The 17,307-nt window shown below is 49.6% G+C and overlaps 1 protein-coding gene across 8 annotated transcripts; it reads right to left on the bottom strand.

Moving 5' to 3' along the window:
• Positions 1 to 3,116: 3,116 nt before the first annotated feature.
• On the bottom strand, positions 3,117 to 16,680 carry PRDM14 (PR/SET domain 14). Of its 8 annotated transcripts, XR_013234102.1 has the most exons (11): positions 16,601 to 16,680; positions 15,338 to 15,861; positions 15,035 to 15,091; positions 14,792 to 14,949; positions 14,124 to 14,231; positions 13,586 to 13,859; positions 11,456 to 11,658; positions 9,053 to 9,154; positions 8,168 to 8,222; positions 6,096 to 6,149; positions 3,117 to 4,403 (listed from the first exon to the last, which is right to left on the bottom strand). XR_013234102.1 is itself a non-coding variant. In XM_077352206.1 (10 exons), exons 2-9 carry the CDS (start codon positions 15,765 to 15,767, stop codon positions 8,190 to 8,192), a joined length of 1,365 nt encoding a protein of 454 aa, XP_077208321.1. In that variant the 5' UTR covers positions 15,768 to 15,861; positions 16,601 to 16,680; the 3' UTR covers positions 3,117 to 6,149; positions 8,168 to 8,189. The 8 variants fall into 8 exon arrangements, 5 of the variants coding, with proteins under 5 accessions (XP_077208321.1, XP_077208322.1, XP_077208318.1 ...); XR_013234100.1 differs by having other exon boundaries at positions 6,096 to 8,708; XR_013234101.1 differs by lacking the exon at positions 6,096 to 6,149 and having other exon boundaries at positions 8,168 to 8,708.
• Between the last annotated feature and the right edge of the window lie 627 nt (positions 16,681 to 17,307).

Below are 17,307 nucleotides of genomic sequence, written 5' to 3'. Positions count from 1 at the left end.
GGTGAACTAGATTTGAGATCTTAAGAGACAAACAGGATAATTTGGCCAGAGTCGAGAGTCAAAAATGCACTTCATCGGGTAGCAAGTAAAACAGAAGATGCTGACTATACATACCATAAATACATATAACGACATATATAGCATTTGGAACAACTGTCAGTCAACACTAATCTGGAATTATGATTAAGGGTCTCTGGGGCTAGCCAAAGTAATTTATAGCAAATTCCAATTCTGGTACATCTCATTGCAAATGGCCTGAAACACACAAAACTCCAGTACCTTCTTTTGTTTTGCAGGATGTGAGACTTCAGTTTACTGGTATATGTCTTTCCAACATAGACAAAAATTACATCAGCTAAAAAAAATAGTTAGGAACTCTCAAAACTTCTACTATATGTAGAACAGATAGGAGCACAAATTATGACTTCAGGTGCTGCTGCACTACCTAATGCTAGATATAGCTGCAAGCTGATATGCCAAGAAAGAAGTGTTTATTTATTTGATTTCTATATGGCTCAGGGCGGTTTACATACAACCTCATAACGGGATACATGGAACGACTCAACATATAACATAGTCGAATACAACAATAACAATCCAACAGTGGTTCTAAACAACACAACTTCAGTGATCCCAACAACAATATAGCAATTACCAAATACCAAATATTACCAACAAATTAATACCAGAGACTGCAAAATCACAAAGAATACTGAGAACATGGGTCATGAATACCACCTTGCCAACATAACAATATTCAGGCATTCTTCAAAGTCACCAGTTTCTAATTTGTAGTATATCTGGAGAGCCTCCAGCCAGGACTCAGAAGCATCTTTTTTTCCTTTCCTTCCGGGTCACTAAGCCGTATGCAACCTCCATGATCTTCCCTTCCATAAAAGATTCTTCTATGAAGCATGGTAGTTTCCTAGCAAAAGTGGAAGAAGCTAGCCTGAGCCTGCTATCTGAGTGAAGGGGCTATGCAAAACTAGAGAGGCCAGGACTGAATCTGCACTTACTTTGTTTATTCCATTGTCAGTCCTGTTGAATTCTGATTGATCTGAACTCAGGTCTTCCTCTTTCCCCCTCCCTCCCCATTGAAAAAGAAAAGTGTTCTGCACATGCTTAGGGAGGCAAACAGAGCCTCTTTCCTTGTTTTCTTGAAGGGAGAGGGAGAGAATTGGAGGAGCCAAGCACAGACAGGAGCCTCTTTCTTTTTTGAAGGGGGGGGGAGGGTTGCAGGCAGCAGACAACAGAGGAGGGAGAAAAAACTCCAAGACGCAAATCTCCACCGACAGAAGGCTTCTGCGGAGAAATTGGGGGCTTTCCCTTTAAAGCAAGCTTGTCACCTGGGCAGCCTTGGCCAATCAGGGCTTCTCTACCACAGAACTCCAGCGATCTGCATGATTTCTCATTGGATTCAATCTGATTCCAAAAATATTTAGGGTTATTTCCACTCTTAAATATCGCGAGGAAAAGGTAGGATCACTCAGGATCAATCAAGCTTGTTACAGAGGGGAAATTAAAATCGGACAAAATCAAAATGGAAATCACATTCAGTGGAGATGGCAGGGACTGACTTGACCTGGGATTGGAATAAAAGCTCCGTGCAGCCTACACCCAGGACTCAGTCACCCAAATAAGGCCACCAAATTCATCTGAATTTGAAGAGCCCTACCTGAGTGAGGAGAGGCATGACCTAACCAGCCCACTTCCCCCATTGAACTAGAAGAGACTGTATGTATAACATACACACATCTTCCAGGCATGTATATATGCAGATTCAAAAAGCATATGAAATCTTGTTTCCAAGCAAACAGGGCATCAAGCTAATTCACTCTTCCCACTGGTATTTCACAAGAAAAAACATTCTCTATTTAAAACCCTAAGTAAAGATAAAGGACTTTTTAAAGCGTCCTATAACTAAACTCTACCCTAATACAGACTACAAGCAAGAGCTAATTTGAGCCTTGAACCTGCTTATATTGCCAGTGTTCAGCAGGCAGGGCTGAGGAAAGCCACAATTATACCTAGACGCAAGTGGATGTTATTTCCAGAAAGGCAGGGAGGACTCTCTTCACACCATACCAGAATTCTACAGAATTCTACAGCCCTGCTCACTCTCCCATTCAGTCTGGATTGCTAAAGAGGACTCTTTGCTCCCCTAGTGCCTGGTCGCAAATTGAAGCATAATGGAAGCATAAGAAGGGCAAATATAAAGAAAACAAACATCTTGCCACACGGAAAGGTATATTTCACTTTGTACATGTGGTTATTTAGACATAGTGTTCTTTTCACTGTATAACCATCATACTCAAAATGACCCTGGTTCCCCATTTTCAGCAAAATCTCTTCTGTAAGAATTAAATTATAGACTCTTCTTTCTCCAGGTTATAAAGCATCCTCTTGTTAGATATCAGTTGGATGAACCTAACTGGCTAATTAAAGCTCATCACTAATGATGAGTCTCAGCTCCTTACATTTGGCTGGGCTGTTTCGTTTATACCTGGGAAAGACAATCATGTGGGTTCTGCAGGATTGGCAATCGAATGAAATCACTTACCACAGCGACATTATGTAAAGTAAGACGTAAAATAGCGGTAAGACGACTTGACATGGCACCTTTTTTCATGCTGCAGTCAGACTCGTTTTTTGTTTTCCCCGTCCAGTCGCAGCTGAGTTATAGTGACCCTATAGGCAAGAGTCATTCAGAGGTTGCTTGCCATTGCCTGCCTCTGTTTAGCAAACTTGGCATTCCTTAGTGGTCTCTCATCCGGATACTGACCAGGGCCAACCCTGTTTTGCTTCCACAATCTGATGAGACTGGTCTAGCCTGGGCCATCCCGATCCCAGCAGTCTTCAGGTGCATGGGTTTAATATTTATACCTCTCAAGGATGCTTGACTGACATCTCCTCGTCTTTTATGAGGAAAGTTTGAAAGCTCCCAGGTTTGGACTTTCCCATATTCATAATCAAATGAAACAAATATTTTGGTTGTGTATCAGTTGCTATGTTAGCAATGCCTTTATATTTTTTTAAAGGTAAACAAATCCTATTTACTTAATGTATAGCCTGCCTTCCTCACATCAAGTGGGGAGAAAAATGCTCTGACACACATCTAGACAAGAGAATTTCATATCATTTATTAGAAGACAGGAATATAATCTGCATTCATCTCAAAGCAGCATTCAAAGTAACTCAGATAACAGATTTACAGACAGCAGCTCCAAAAGTAATGTAGGTACAGTATTTTCTTAAAGCACATGCAAAAACCTTTATATTTTTATTCTGTTTTAAAGGGTTGACTTTGTAATACATTTCACAGAGCAACTTACATCAGTTCTATTTAATTTTATCCATCCATAGGTATTTCAATAGAACACAGCTAAAATCATTTTGGTCTTTATACAGAAATGAGTATCATCCTTGCAGTACTCCTAGACATGTTTTGAACTGTACAAGGCATATTTGTACTCTCTTTATATTCCTAAATTTAAGAGTTTAAAATTTCTTAATGCTCTATGGCCTATGGGTTCTCACTCATTCACATACTCATTCACATAATTTTACTCCTAGGTGGAAGTACTAAATGATACCAGTGGGAGCACTGATCTCAGTGGATAAACCAGAGTCCAGTAGCACCTTAAAGACCAACAAGGTTTCTGTCCCGCTTACAGACACGACATGTAGAGTAAGGGAGTAACTAGCTGTCAGAATGCTAGTCCAGACACCAGTTAGTCCAAACTCACAGCATCAAGTCCAAGAAGAGATCCAAAAGAAGGGTTCCAAAATGCAGGTAGAGGTCCCAAGATTGGAGAATCAATTCAAGATATAGGCTGCAAAGTCAGTAACTAATGGGCCAAGGCTTCCACACAGCCACTCCCCTGCTGGCTGCTTTTAACAACACACTCAGCACCTGCCAGCAACCTCAGCCCTGCTCCTTGCAACACTCATCCTCCTTGCAGCCAATCTGGCACTGTGCCTTCTCTCCTGCAGCCCCCTTATCTTCCTCCAACATGGTGCCTGAGGCTCTGTTGACAGGGGAGATAAACTGCCCAGCAGATGACTGTTGCTAACTCAGGGGCTTAGAGGCCATTGTACTGGGACCTGGTTGTGGATCTTTGTCTGGCTCCTCAGAGACCACCTCATCCTGCAGTGTCCCTGTTACTGGCTGTGAATTTGGATCTGGTCTGCTGGTTGCCCCTTCCTCTTAGGAGTCCCCTTCATCACTTGACTCTGCTGCGGCTGGCTGGTCCACAATAGTTTCCAAGGTATGAGGTTTTGAGAGTTAAAGCTCCCTCTATCAGAAGAAGGAACTTAGATTTTTGAAAACTTATACCCCAGAAATCTTGCTGGCCTCTGAGAAGCTACTAGACTTGAATCTTGCTCTTCAGCTGCTAACATGCCTACACACAAGGAAAAAAACCCCTGCATTAGGAGCTAAATGTTGATGACAGCTGTCTAAATCCTATATGGTGTTTCTACTGAAGTTCCAGGGCTATTGCACAAAATAAAAATTAACAAGGGGTTCTTCTTTTGTTTTTAATTTATTTTTGTATATGAAACCCACCACTCCCATACAAGTGACTTGAAGCGGGTAACATTCATGCTCCCAATAAAATACAGTAAAACAGTTTAAAGGTAAAGGTACCCCCTATGCAAGCACTGGGTCATGTCTGACCCTTGGGGTGACGCCCTCCAGCGTTTTCATGGCAGACTCAATACGGCGTGGTTTGCCAGTACCTTCCCCAGTCATTACCGTTTACCCCTCAGCAAGCTGGGTACTCATTTTACCGACCTCGTAAGGATGGAAGGCTGAGTCAACCTTGAGCCGGCTGCTGGGATTGAACTCCCAGCCTCACGGGCAAAGCTTTCAGACTGCATGTCTGCTGCCTTACCACTCTGTGCCACAAGAGGCTCATAAAAAGTTTAAACCGCCCTTTAAAACATACCAGGTGGCAACAAATCCTCCCCTACTCAACAGCCTCCTTACAATGCTGGGGGCAGGGGAGGAGAAGAGACCCAGGGTTGCCTGACAGTAGGCTGATTCCAGGAGGGCCCAGATCTTCCCTGCTCTGGCCTCAACCAAATACCTGGAGGAAAAACTCTCTCACAGGCCCTGCAGAACTGGGCTAGTTCCGTCATGGCCCTCAGCTATCCCAGGAACTCATTCCACCAGGCTAGCCTTGGTCAAACCAGGTAAACCTCCTGTAGGCCAGGGATCTCCAACAGATTTGCACCTGCAGAGTGCAGTACCCTGGAGGAGGCATAAGGAAATAGGTGGTCCTGCAGATATGGAGCGCAGGCTGCGGATGATCTTAAAGGTTAACACCAGAACCTTGAACCAGATCCGGGCTGCAACTGGCAACCAAATGCAGCCACCCTAAGCACAGGCAGGATATGGTCCGTCCAAGCTGCTTCCTAGCAGCTGCATCAAGTTAACTTCTGAGGTGGTTTGCCATTGCCTGCCCCTGTGTAAAGTGACCCTAGTGGTCCCCCCACCAAAATACTGACCACGACAACCCTGCTTTAGCTTCTGAAATTCAATAAGAATGAGCTTCTCTGGGCTAACCAAGTCAGGACCCAGAAGTTCTTAAGAAACAGGTATTGGGACTAGTTCTATTGAATTTGTTCATGAATCATCTGGAATTGGGAGTGAGCAGCTTAACAGTCAAATTGTGAATACCACCAGATAATTTAGGGTGGTCAAAATCATAGTTGATTATGAAAAGCTCTAGGAAGTCATTGTGCAACGAAGAGTATTACTTTAAATATTATTAGAATCTTGGAAAAATATAGAATAGAGCAACCAAGGTGATTAAGGGGTTGGAGCACCTTTACTAAGAGGAAAGGTTGAAGAGTAAGACTTTTCAATCTAGAAAAATGAGGAGACATGATAAGGCTTACACAGTTATACGTGAGGTGGAAAATGTGAATCTACAAAGCTGCCAGAGGACATAATGATGGCCAGGATGGATAAAAAAGGGGACTAGATACATTCATGTAAGATAGGTCCAACAATGTTTAGTACCCCTGGTGACTCCACATTCAGAGACAGCAGACCAGTGCAGGGAGAAAAAAATCAGGAGAAGACCTACCCATCAGTCTATGGCCTGTTCACTGGCTCTCAAGGGCAACTGGTTTGCTGTTATCTGAAACAAGATACTGGACTAAATGGACCACATGTCTGATCAAGCACAGCTCTTCATTACATTCTTAAATAGCTATACAGAATGAAAAATTCTAAAGCAAACCAATCTCTTTTGTTTTTACGTCCCAGAATTCTTTTTACATCCTAGAAACAAGCAAGCAGCTTTATCAGAAAGTTTCCATATCCTGAGAATTTCATAGACCATACAGTATTTTCACCATCAAAGCTATTGCCTCAGTACATATAATAGGAAGTTTAGTGCAAGTAATTGGAAAAGCATGCCAACTATATAAAGAAATATACAAAACACACACTGCATGTCATGGCCACTAAGTCATGCCATTTGCAAAAAACTACCTACAAAACCTCCATAACAAAAGTTCTAACCTATATTCCTTTTCCTTGTGCATAAAAGTTCTTAAAGGTAGAGGTATCCTCTGTGCAAGCATCGGGTCATGTCTGACCCTTGGGGTGATGCCCTCAAGCGTTTTCATGGCAGACTCAATACGGGGTGGTTTGCCAGTGCCTTCCCCAGTCATTACTGTTTACCCCCCAGCAAGCTGGGTACTCATTTTACCGACCTCAGAAGGATGGAAGGCTGAGTCAACCTTGAGCCGGCTACTTACTTAAAAAAAAAAATTGATTGAACATTTCATATACTTCATTCTTTCCCCACTCCTCTTACAAAGTGCAATAATTGGATAGAATTCATTTTAGGACATTTGACCAGTACAACTTTCTATTCATTCTAAGCAGTCACAACACTCCCACATCAAAACACATTCATCAGAAATATCAGTAAAAACAAACATAATCAAAAACATCTCAGATAAATGGGTCCCAGACCACAAAGGGCCTTAAAGGTCAAAAACAAAACTTTGAAACCAATACAGGCTGCAACCAGTAACCAGTACAGCTGCCACAGGCTGGATATGGGCACTCCAAGCTGTTCCTGTAAGGACCCTAGCTGCTGCATTTTGCACCAGCTGCAATTTGCAAGTCAGAAACAAGGGTAAGCCCATGTAGAGCGAGTTAAAAGTCAATTCTGGAGGCAACCAGTCACATAGATCAGTGGTCCCCAACCTTTTTATCACCGGGGACCGGTCAACACTTGACAATTTTACTGAGGGGGGGGGAGGGTAGTCTTTTCCCGAGGGACGTTGCCGCTGCCTGAGCCCCTGCTGCACTTGCTTTCCTGCGGGCGCCCCTGATTTCCCGCCACCCATTGGGTGGCGCTGCCAGCATCAGCTGCGCAGTGTCATGCTGAGAGGGAGCCCCAGCCATGGTGGCCGCCGGAGAGCACCAAAGGTGAGCCAGTGGCAGAGTGGTAGGGCAGCCCCCGAGGCAGCAGCCGGGGAGGAGGACATGGAGGAGCCGCGGCCCAGTACCAATTGATCCAGGGACCGGGGATTGGAGACCACTGACATAGATCACCATGGCCAGGTGTTCTCAAGAAAGGTAGGGTGCTAGTAGCCTCGCCTGACGTAGATGGATAAATGCCTGGCGAGCTACCCTCATGACCTGTGCCTCCACAGAAAGGGGGGTGTCAAAGGTCACCCCCAAATTTCTGGCATGGGCGTGATGTTAAATTGCATCCCATCCTTACAGGGCAGAGGAAAGGGGAGGTGATTGTAAGCCACTTTGAGACTCTTTCTGGTAGAGAAAAGTGGCATATAAGAACTCTTCTTCTTCACCACTGTGATCCTGACCTAGTGGAACACTTTGTCTGAGGAGACTTATGCCCTGCAAGACTTGTCTGTATTCTGAAAGGCATATAAGACAGTGTTATTCCCCCAAGCATTCCACTAATGTAATTTTGGTGAACATCAACCCAGTTAGTTTTCTATGTGGATATTTTAATTGGATTTTATTGCAATTTAGTTTTTTGTTTTTTTTTTACTTTATTGCTATTTTGTTAGCTGCCTGAACCCCATCCTGGGGTCGGGTCACGATAAAAATCTAATATAACAAAATAAAAAATAAATAATCCTATTGGCATAGACAAAGTATAAATCTGACCTCTTAGAATTGGTCATCGTCCTTAGCTGTCTCCCTGTGCATCACGTCCAGAGAGCTGTACATATCCAACCATAAAACAAAAAATAAATAATCCTATTGGTACAAAGCATAAATCTGACCTCTCAGAATTGGTCATCATCCTTAGCTGTCTTCCTTTGCATCACACCCTGAGAGCTGTACATATCCAACCATATATAGACCCATACATGTTTTAGCACATCTGACTCCAAAGACACTGGACAGGAAGCACCACATTCAAATATACACAATGACACAAATATATACAAATGATTCAGAGAAAGCCTTGTGGCTACAGAGCTGCATGGAACTTCATGTGGAAATGGAACTCTTCAGCTTCTAGGAACATTTTGCCACAAACTGTACATGTGTGACCTTTGTCTTTATTACTGTGAGTGCGCCGCACATGACTGTCATGGGCTGCATGCGAGGCAAAGGCCTTGCCACAATGTTTGCACTTAAAGGGCTTCTCTCCTGAATGTTGGCGAATGTGAGTACGCAGGATACTGGAGGCGGTGAATGCCTGCGGGGGGGGGGGGGGGGGTGAGCAGGAGAGGAAAGGAAGGGTTAGAAAGCCATTAGACTCAAGTACACAGTAATCAGCCTAGCCCATGGAGTCTTACTGACATGCATAGGGGTTAAAATTAGAAGGTCTGCTGCTTCTCAATATGATTTCAGTTGTTACAAAGAACATTCAGACCATAATTTTTAAAAATGAATTGGAAAAACAAGCAATGGAAAAGATAGGTCTACCCAGCTTCCCACATCATGCCAAGAGTGGCCCTAACACATACCAAGAAGAGGAAATGACAACTGGCAGAGCATAGCAAGGTGAAATATCCCAAGAGAACAACAGGAGATCCTTACCTTGTTACAGTAAACACACTTATAAGGCCGTTCCCCAGAATGCACCCTCATGTGCTTGTTTAGGCTTGAAGACTGAGAAAAACTCTTCCCACATATAGAGCACTGAAGAGAGAAAGAGAATGGGTCATGGTTACATAATCATTTAGGTAAGAGAGATACAGGATCCATAAGGGTATTCCTTTTATATCATCATCAGTATCTGTAATACACTGAACTACACAAGCTTTTCACCTACACAGATGAACAATGCATTGTTTTGCTGCATTCTTCTGTAACTTTGCAATCCACCTTTATTGCATTGGTTGTTGCTTTAGAGCATTGCTTTTAATTGGACAATTTGTCTCAAGTTTCAGCAAGAAAGCCTGACTATAAATGATATCAAGCAGAGGAAAACAGACTACAGGGCCTGTTGAAGAAGGCAAGACAAACAGATAAGTAAAATAATCTCCACAACAAGAGTGGAGAATACTATTTTCCATAGTTATGACAGTGAAACAAGCGGCAGCAAATAATAAAAGCTTTTTATGCACATGAAGCTGCCTCATAATGAATCAGATCCTTGGTCCATCGAAGTCAGCACTGCCTACTCAGACAGCAGCAGTTCACCTTCTGTGTGGCCCTTTTTAAATGAAGATACCCATGGTTGAACCTGGGCTGTCTGCATGCCAAGCAGATGCTCTACCAAGGAGACATAGACTGCTGTCTCACAGGATCACTAGGTTCAGTCTTAACTGCATAAGATAAAAATGACAAAGCTAAAACTGAGACTGAAATTCAAGCCATTTTTATTTTTAAAAGCAAGACTGAAACCAAATTTTTGAAATATGTGACCCACTTGAACTTCTGATATATTCAAACACTGAACTGAAATATTCTAGGAATCATTTGTCTCATTTGTCTTATATCAATACTTGTTTACTTTTTTCATAATTGTTAATCTTAAGAAACATTAAAATTTTTTCCCTAAAGAAAATATAGGCGAGTTACCAAGTCCATTTGACTGGAATCAGACACTGGGTCTTTTCTCTCAATCATCCTGTATTGCATATTCAAACCAGAAACTTTGGCTCACAAGCCACCAATCTGACTACAGTACATATATGATCTTTTTTGTCATTCATTCTTATCTGGAGTAATCAATGATAATGTCTAAAGAGAATCAAAGGATTTAAAAATGAGACCTTTTCTCCTGCAGGAACGGGGCTTCAAAAATATTTTTAAAAACTACACTAACTACAAAAACTAAAATGCTACACAGCTGGACATTTTCCCTGACCCCAACCAATTTATTTATTTTTATCTTACCTTTGATTACATTGTTTATAGACCACCCACCTCATAGGGACTGAAAGAGGACTTCTTAAAGTGGACAAATACAGTCAACAAGATGGGACACCCAACAAAAGTATCAAGGGATTAGCATTCTAGAACCACCATAAACACGGAACAACTATTACCAAGACGCTTTATACAATATGGAAATGACCTAATGCGAAGGGTCCTACTTACAGGGAAAAACCTACACCCTGCAGTATAGACCACAGACAGATTGGTTTGCTTCTGTACAGTGCAACTCTAGGATTACCTGCACGGAAAAGCCCTATGGAATGGCTCGCTTTGGTATGCTTTGCAGAAGGCTAGCAGAGGGGGCGCGTCCGTGACCTCCTCGGGCAGGCTTTGCAGAAGGCCGCGACGGAGCAAGCGCCTGCCTTAAACCTTCAGCAAACGTAGAATGGACGGGATGGGGAGGGGAGCAAACGGAAGGCGGAAACCAGCTTGCTGAGGTCCGCCTAAAGGCTTCTGCTGACGGCACCCCCTCCGCCTAGGCTGCTCGCTGAGGCAACTCCGGACCCGTCGCCCAACGAGTCTCCTCAGCCGGCGGCGCTGCCTTCCGACACTCGCCCTTCGCAAACGGCGGGAAAGCGGGGGCTCCCCCAGAAGCCTCGTCCTTCGGCAGTCGTTGGCGGGGGGCGGGGGGCGGGGGGCGGGGGGAGGCGTGGCCCCGGAGAAAGCCCCGAAGCGGCGCTGGGGACTGCGGAGAGGCGCGCGCTCTCTCTCTCCACCCCCCCCCCATTTGGAAACCGCCTCGTTCCTTTCGCTCGCGAGAAGCTTCCCTTCCCGGCCGCCCAGCAGCGGCGCCTCCAACCAGATCCGCGCTTTCCCTGACGAGGCGAGGCTTCAAGTCCGGCCAAGGAAGGGATTCCTCGTGGGGAGGCGTGGCCTGCCTCAGGGGCGAGGGCCGCGCCCGTGGCCAGATCAGCTTTGACGGGGCTTGCTCACGAGGAAACCGGCAGCCCTCCCTACTCCAGGGCGCCTTTGAGAGACCTCCGCCTCCCCTTCCTCGCTCTCCCCCCCGCCGGTGCCGCCAGCCTCGCTCCGTCTGAGGGGGCCTCGCTGCCTTACTTTGTGGGGCCGGTGCTTCTCGTGGACGTGGAGCACGTGGATGCGCAGCCGGTCCCTTTTCTCGAAGGAGCGGTTGCAGAGGTGGCAGGGGAATTTCCGATCTCCTTGGTCCACGCAGCGCGTGTATTTCAGGTGCTTGTCCCGGTAGTACTTGTAGGCGAACACTTTGCCGCAGCGCTCGCACTTGTAGCCCTCCACCGACTCTGCGGGACGGAAGGGAAAGTGAGCGCCAAGCAAAGGGCGGCCGAGGAGGGGCGGAGAGGCAAAGGGCGCGCAACCCACAGGCAGCCTTCAAAACATGTTACACACACAGCCCAAAAAATCCCAGCCCCACCAAATGGCATTGGGGGGCGGGAGCACCGCGTATTTGCACAACATCTTCTCTCTAGTATTAAAGAGCGGTTTTGAATCGTTTTCAATTGCGGGTGAGAACTTGCTCTTGTCATACTTGCCCCAGCGAGCCAGTCTAAGGAGATCTACTCAGAAGTAAATCCCATTTTAGTCAATGGGGCTTTGGGTGTCTACTCGCAAGCAAGGCTCACGGATTTTAGCGGCGCTTGCTCTAAGGTGAATGGGCGGAGCCCGCCTTGCAGCGGTGGGCGCAAGCGTCAAGGGAACAATTAATCAGTCGCCTATGATTTGATCAGAGTCCTGTAGCACCTTTAAGACCCGCAAAGATTTATGCAGGGCGTGAGCTTTCGAGCGCAAGCACTCTTCCTCTGATTGTATTGTGCTACTTCAGACCAACACGGCTCCCCATTTGAATCTCGCTTATGATTTGACGGCGGTTCCCTCTATTTAGTTCTTACTTAGATTTTTATACCGCCTGCCCATACGGCTTGAAGCAAGAAGGGAAGTGATCCCGCGCACCCGTATCGGTGCCAGAAGGGTAACCGGGACGGTCTGATGCAGCCAGCGCGGAGAAAAGGCGAGGGCTTTTCCAGGCTCTGAACAGCCCCCAAAGCGCAGTTTCCTGAGATAGAGGCCACGCCAGGAGACATGCGGCTTTAGGAACACCGACCAAGAAAAGCATATGCCTTGATAATTCAGTTAGTCTTAGCATTAAAAAAAAATTGTTTACCTTACTATTAGGCCGCCTTTCTCAGAGAGAATCAAGGCGGATATACAAAAAGTAACATTTCAATAACTTAACACAGTAGGATACCAGAGGTCTTGGGACCGCTAGAAAGAAACAGAAGCATAGCATAATTATTCACAGGACACTTGAAGCGGCACAGAAATGACACATGACCCCAATCTTTTACCTACGCAGCTTTGAGACTCATTTGGCGGCCCTATCTCTTGCGCAGAAATGGTTTGCGGGAGGGTGGGAGCCTCCCTGCTCTCCTCGGGCAAGGGGCTCCACGCGGCCCGAGTGACAACCGGGAGAAAGCGCCCGTCCCCGCGCAAGCCGGGCTTTGGGCACTACCGCGACTAGGCTGTGCAAAGCGACGTTTCCCACCCACCGCGGATTAGCCGCGAATCCGAGCCTGAGGACGGCCCTTATCAGCCACCAGAAGATTGGTTTAAGGCCAATCGCTTCTTATCAGCCGCCTGTATCGCTCCGGAGCAGAGGAGCCTGAGGGGGGCTTTCCCAAATCGGAGTCAGCGGCAAACCCCGCCCAAACAATAAGGCTGCAGGGCAGAAACTGGCCGGGATTTCGCTCTGGGTGGAAACCTTTTTGCTTTGACAACGAGCGCTCCCAGGGCAGGAGGGGGCCACCCCGGGAGATTTGCGTGGGTAGGTTTAGAAAGAGATATTTCCAAACAAAAGGAATTCGAGGCTGGAAAGGGAAGCGCCAATGCGGGGCCACTTTAGAGTCCATGGTGAGAAACTCACTAGAGGAGCTGTGACCTTGGGAGGGGGGGGGAAAGCAACTTTATATGGCCCCAACTCCTCACCCCAGAGAAATATAAGGGCTGGCTACATACCACTTTGTTTTCCTTGGGTTTGGGGTGACAGCTTAAAACTGTGATGGTCTTTCAGAGTTATGCAGATTCAGACAGGCAGATTTTGGGGGGAGACCTACAAGGTCAGCGATGCCTGTCTACTCGGAAGTAGTCAGTGTAAAGTCCTTGGGCGTTTAGTCATCTCCAAGAGCAGGCCCTCCCTCCAAGATCTCCACTGACCTTCGCAGGGCTGTGGAGCTTGCTTGCCCTCTGTGGGCGCCTGCTTCAGGCTGATGGGGATTCCCAGGAACTGCAGGTAGCAGTCGCCATACCAGACCAGCAGCTCTTGACCCGGCGCAATCTCTTTGCAGCTCTCGTAGTAGATCTGGCCCTGGCACTGCAGGGCAGTCATGTTCTGCTCCTCCGGGAAGCGGGCGCAGTTCACCAGGGACATCCAGTTGCCTGATGCACCTCTGCCATCGATGAAATGGCTCAAGCGACCGTCCTCGAAGATCTGGCGGGAAAGACATTTCCACAGCAAGTAGCCATAGGCACCCCAGGCCTCTGCTACCTGTGGCACACGGGACCCCTGATTTGGCCTCAACCCCCTCCCCATTCTAGACACTCCTCCCAAGAGAGAAACGCCGCCACTGCGGGATCCCAGGCAGCTGTCAAAAAGACTTCCTGGGGAGCATTTGGCTATGGAGAGGTGCTCAGCACCAGAGGCCACACTGAAGACCACCCAGACCAGGCACCAGAGCTTTCCTGACTAGCCCACCTGACCTGGCTTGCCCTCTCTAGGATTCAGTCCGGTACGGAGGCGACTTCGTCTGGAACAGCTCAAAGGAGAGTGCTGTGGCCAGCCCCCGGCCCTCGAGTAAGAAGGCTGGAATAGAGGAGCTGCACTCTGCAATGGCTCTCTGCAATGAGAGCAAAAGAGGTTCTGGACAACCTTTGCTTGGCCTCAGGTTACACTCCTGTTCATCTAGCCCGGGGGGGGGGGGAAGGGATCCTCTTGAGATTGTGGCTATCGAAGCATGGTTTATTATACCAGATCTCTACGAGATTGCCTCTGCAGCCTGGTTTATGCCTGTGCAGTATACTCGAATGCACTTTCAACAAATTAGTTTAAAAAAACAGGAGGCCAGCCAACCCACCCCATTTCAGCCTGGAATGATCAAACCTCTTTGCCTGGAGAAAACTGGCCCAAGGGGGGGGGACATTAACCATGCTTTTGCACCTCCCACCTCCTGCTAGCTTTCTGTTGGCTGGGGGTGTTTAAGGACACATTCCAGCAAGTTAGGGTTAGGGAGGGCACAGTCCATCCCCCCCACCTCTCCCTAACCCACCCAACCCAGCCTTAACCCGCAAAGGTGGTGCTCCTGGAGGCCAAGGCCTTGGGCCTGGTCTGCCATTCCCTCGGGAGAGTTTGGGGGAGGCAGGTACCTCCCACATCAAGGAATTGTCGTCATACGTCTTGATCTCGCTGGTGTGGACAACCCTGCCTCGGAAAGGGCCGAAGCGGACCCCCTTCGGGATGGCCTGGGTGCAAAAGATGCCGAGCTGGGGCCCCTCCGCTGACACAGTCTGCAGCACCGTCAGGCCTGTGGGACAGGCATATCAGGAGGGGAGGCAGCAGGACAGCAGCCCCCCCCCCTCCCCACCCTTGGCACCACCCAGCCCACCTACCTTCAGGGAGCTGCAGAGAAGCCTTGTCTGGGAAAAGTGGGGGGGCGTCCACAGAACCTGAATGGGAAACAAAGGAGGATAGCCCAGAAAACTGGCCACCGGGGATACCCCTCTCCCTCCCTCACACACCCACAGGGCATGCAAAGTCTCGGTGGCCCCGTTGCCTTGCCCGCTTGCATCCTCTCTGGCCCTGCTTTTGTGCGGAATGGACGTCGGGGACCCTGCGCAGAGCAGGCGGCCCTTCCCGGCCCTCCCCGGTTCGTGTGACCCCGCTTAGAGCCGGCCCGACCGGCAGCGCATTACCTGGGCTGGGGGGCTGGCGGGCGGCGGCCCCCGGGAGAGCCCCGTAGAGGACGGCGTGGAGCTCTTGGGCGCTGAAGCGGTAGGCAGGCGAGCGCGGCCCGGGCGGGCTGCTCTTCTTGGCCAGGGCTCCGTCGGGCGCAGCCAGGCGCGGGAGCGGTCGGGGCAGGGAGGGCGGCGGCGGCGGGGGGGCGCCGAAGGGCGGCGGGAAGGGGAAGGCCAAGGGCGCCAGGCGGGGAGAGCCGCTGGGCGGCCTGGCCGTCGGGGCCTGGAAGGGAGGGGGCGGCAGCGCCTCCAAGAAGCGCGGCGGGGGCCCGAAGGTCGAGAGCGGGCAGCCGCGCAGCAGCAGCAGCAGCGAGTCCCCACCGGGCTCCTTGGCGGCGCCGGGAACGGCGGAGGCCATGGCGGAACCCCCGGGAAGAAGCGAGATCATGGGGGGCTCCGGCTACAAGGTCCCTCGGGGCTCCTGCTGGCCCTTCAGTGCCCCGCGCCCGCAGGCAGGTCCGCGCATCGCTGCTCCGGGGGACCTGCGAAAGACACGTGTACGTGGGGACCCAGGCGGCCGTCTCGTGGAGGCAGGCCGAGGCTTCCCTCGATCCCGGGGCCGCAACCCTTGGCCCCTTTCCTCGGGACCCCGGCTGCGGCGCGGGCCTGTCTAAAACCGTCCCGCACGGGTGTCCCCTCGAGGGTGCCGATCCCCTGCCCCTTGACTCGCTGCGGACCGGAGCGAAGGATTCTTTGTCTGCTGCGGCCGGGTGGCTCGCCCTGGGGCCAGGCTGGACGTGCTGGAGGGAGGCCACCCTCGCCCAGCTGCTCCGCGCCCCTTCTGGGCCCTCTCCGGCTCTTGCCACCCGCCTTCCCTCCAGCCAGAGGGTGGGAGCGAGTCCCGGGCGCGGGGGGGGGGGAGGCGCCCAGGGCCAACCAGCTTACCGAGATAATCTAATGCTGGGGCGCCCGAAGGCAGCGGCCACTCGCGGGCCCCTAGGGCCACCAGCCGTAGCCACAGGCGCAGCTCTCGCGCGGGCGCAGGCGGACACCCGGGAAGTCCCTTGCAAGAGCCAGCCCCGCCCCACCGAAGCCCTCCGGAGAGGCTGCCAGGAAGGGCCCGCGCCTCTACCCCCTCTCCTGGCCAGGTGGACTTCTGGCCTCGCTTTCTCCCGCCCCCCCCGGTCCCTTGGGAGTGACTCCCTCCCTGCCCCTGCGCCTCCGACCGAAGGGCCTTGCTCGAGGAGAGGGGCGCCCGGGGCACCAGTTGCCACTACTCACTGCTCCACGCCGGCTGCTGCGGGGACTCCGCGGCCGCGCTCCTCCCGGACCTCTGCAGGCGGCGGCAGGAGAGGGGGTTTAAAGGGAGGCGCGGGGCACAGAGCGCCTCCTCCCCCACCCCCTGCGGAAGCAGCGTGGCCATTGGCCCAGGCTACCCCCACCTCGTCGCCTGGGGCTCTCCGGCAGCCGTCCTAGGGGGCGTCCGGGGCCCCAAGTCTTCGGAGTCCGCCCCATCCCGCCCGCACCCCCAGGGGTGCCCGCACCCCCAAGCAAGAGGAAATGGCAGGCAGGCAGGCAGGCAGGCAGGCAGGCAGGCAGGCAGGCAGGCAGGCGAAGAAAGAAAGAAAGAAAGAAAGAAAGAAAGAAAGAAAGAAAGAAAGAAAGAAAGAAAGAAAGAAAGAAAGAAAGAAAGAAAGATTATTCCTCCGCCTTTTCTTCAAGAAATATTGTATGTAGATAGAACTAATGTGTGTAGACATAGAATAGGTAGCTTTTCAGTGCTTCCGTTTCCTCTCGATTATTGGTTTTCTGCTTCTGCTTGTTTGAATTTCCTGCGCGAGGAATATTTGGGAAATATTTGGGAAATCTGATTTTTCTTTCTCTCCAAATTATATAGGAGAGGGCTGGGTTCTTCCCGAACGTCTCAGAGGGACAACTTTCCAGGCATACTTCAGCGGGAAACAAATGAGGAAGGAAAGGAAAAAAAA

This window comes from Paroedura picta, chromosome 9, assembly GCF_049243985.1.
Source record: "Paroedura picta isolate Pp20150507F chromosome 9, Ppicta_v3.0, whole genome shotgun sequence".
NCBI classification, from domain to species: Eukaryota; Metazoa; Chordata; class Lepidosauria; order Squamata; family Gekkonidae; genus Paroedura; species Paroedura picta.
The sequence above is the reverse complement of the archived record's forward strand: the minus strand, read 5'-3'. Positions and strand labels throughout refer to the sequence as shown.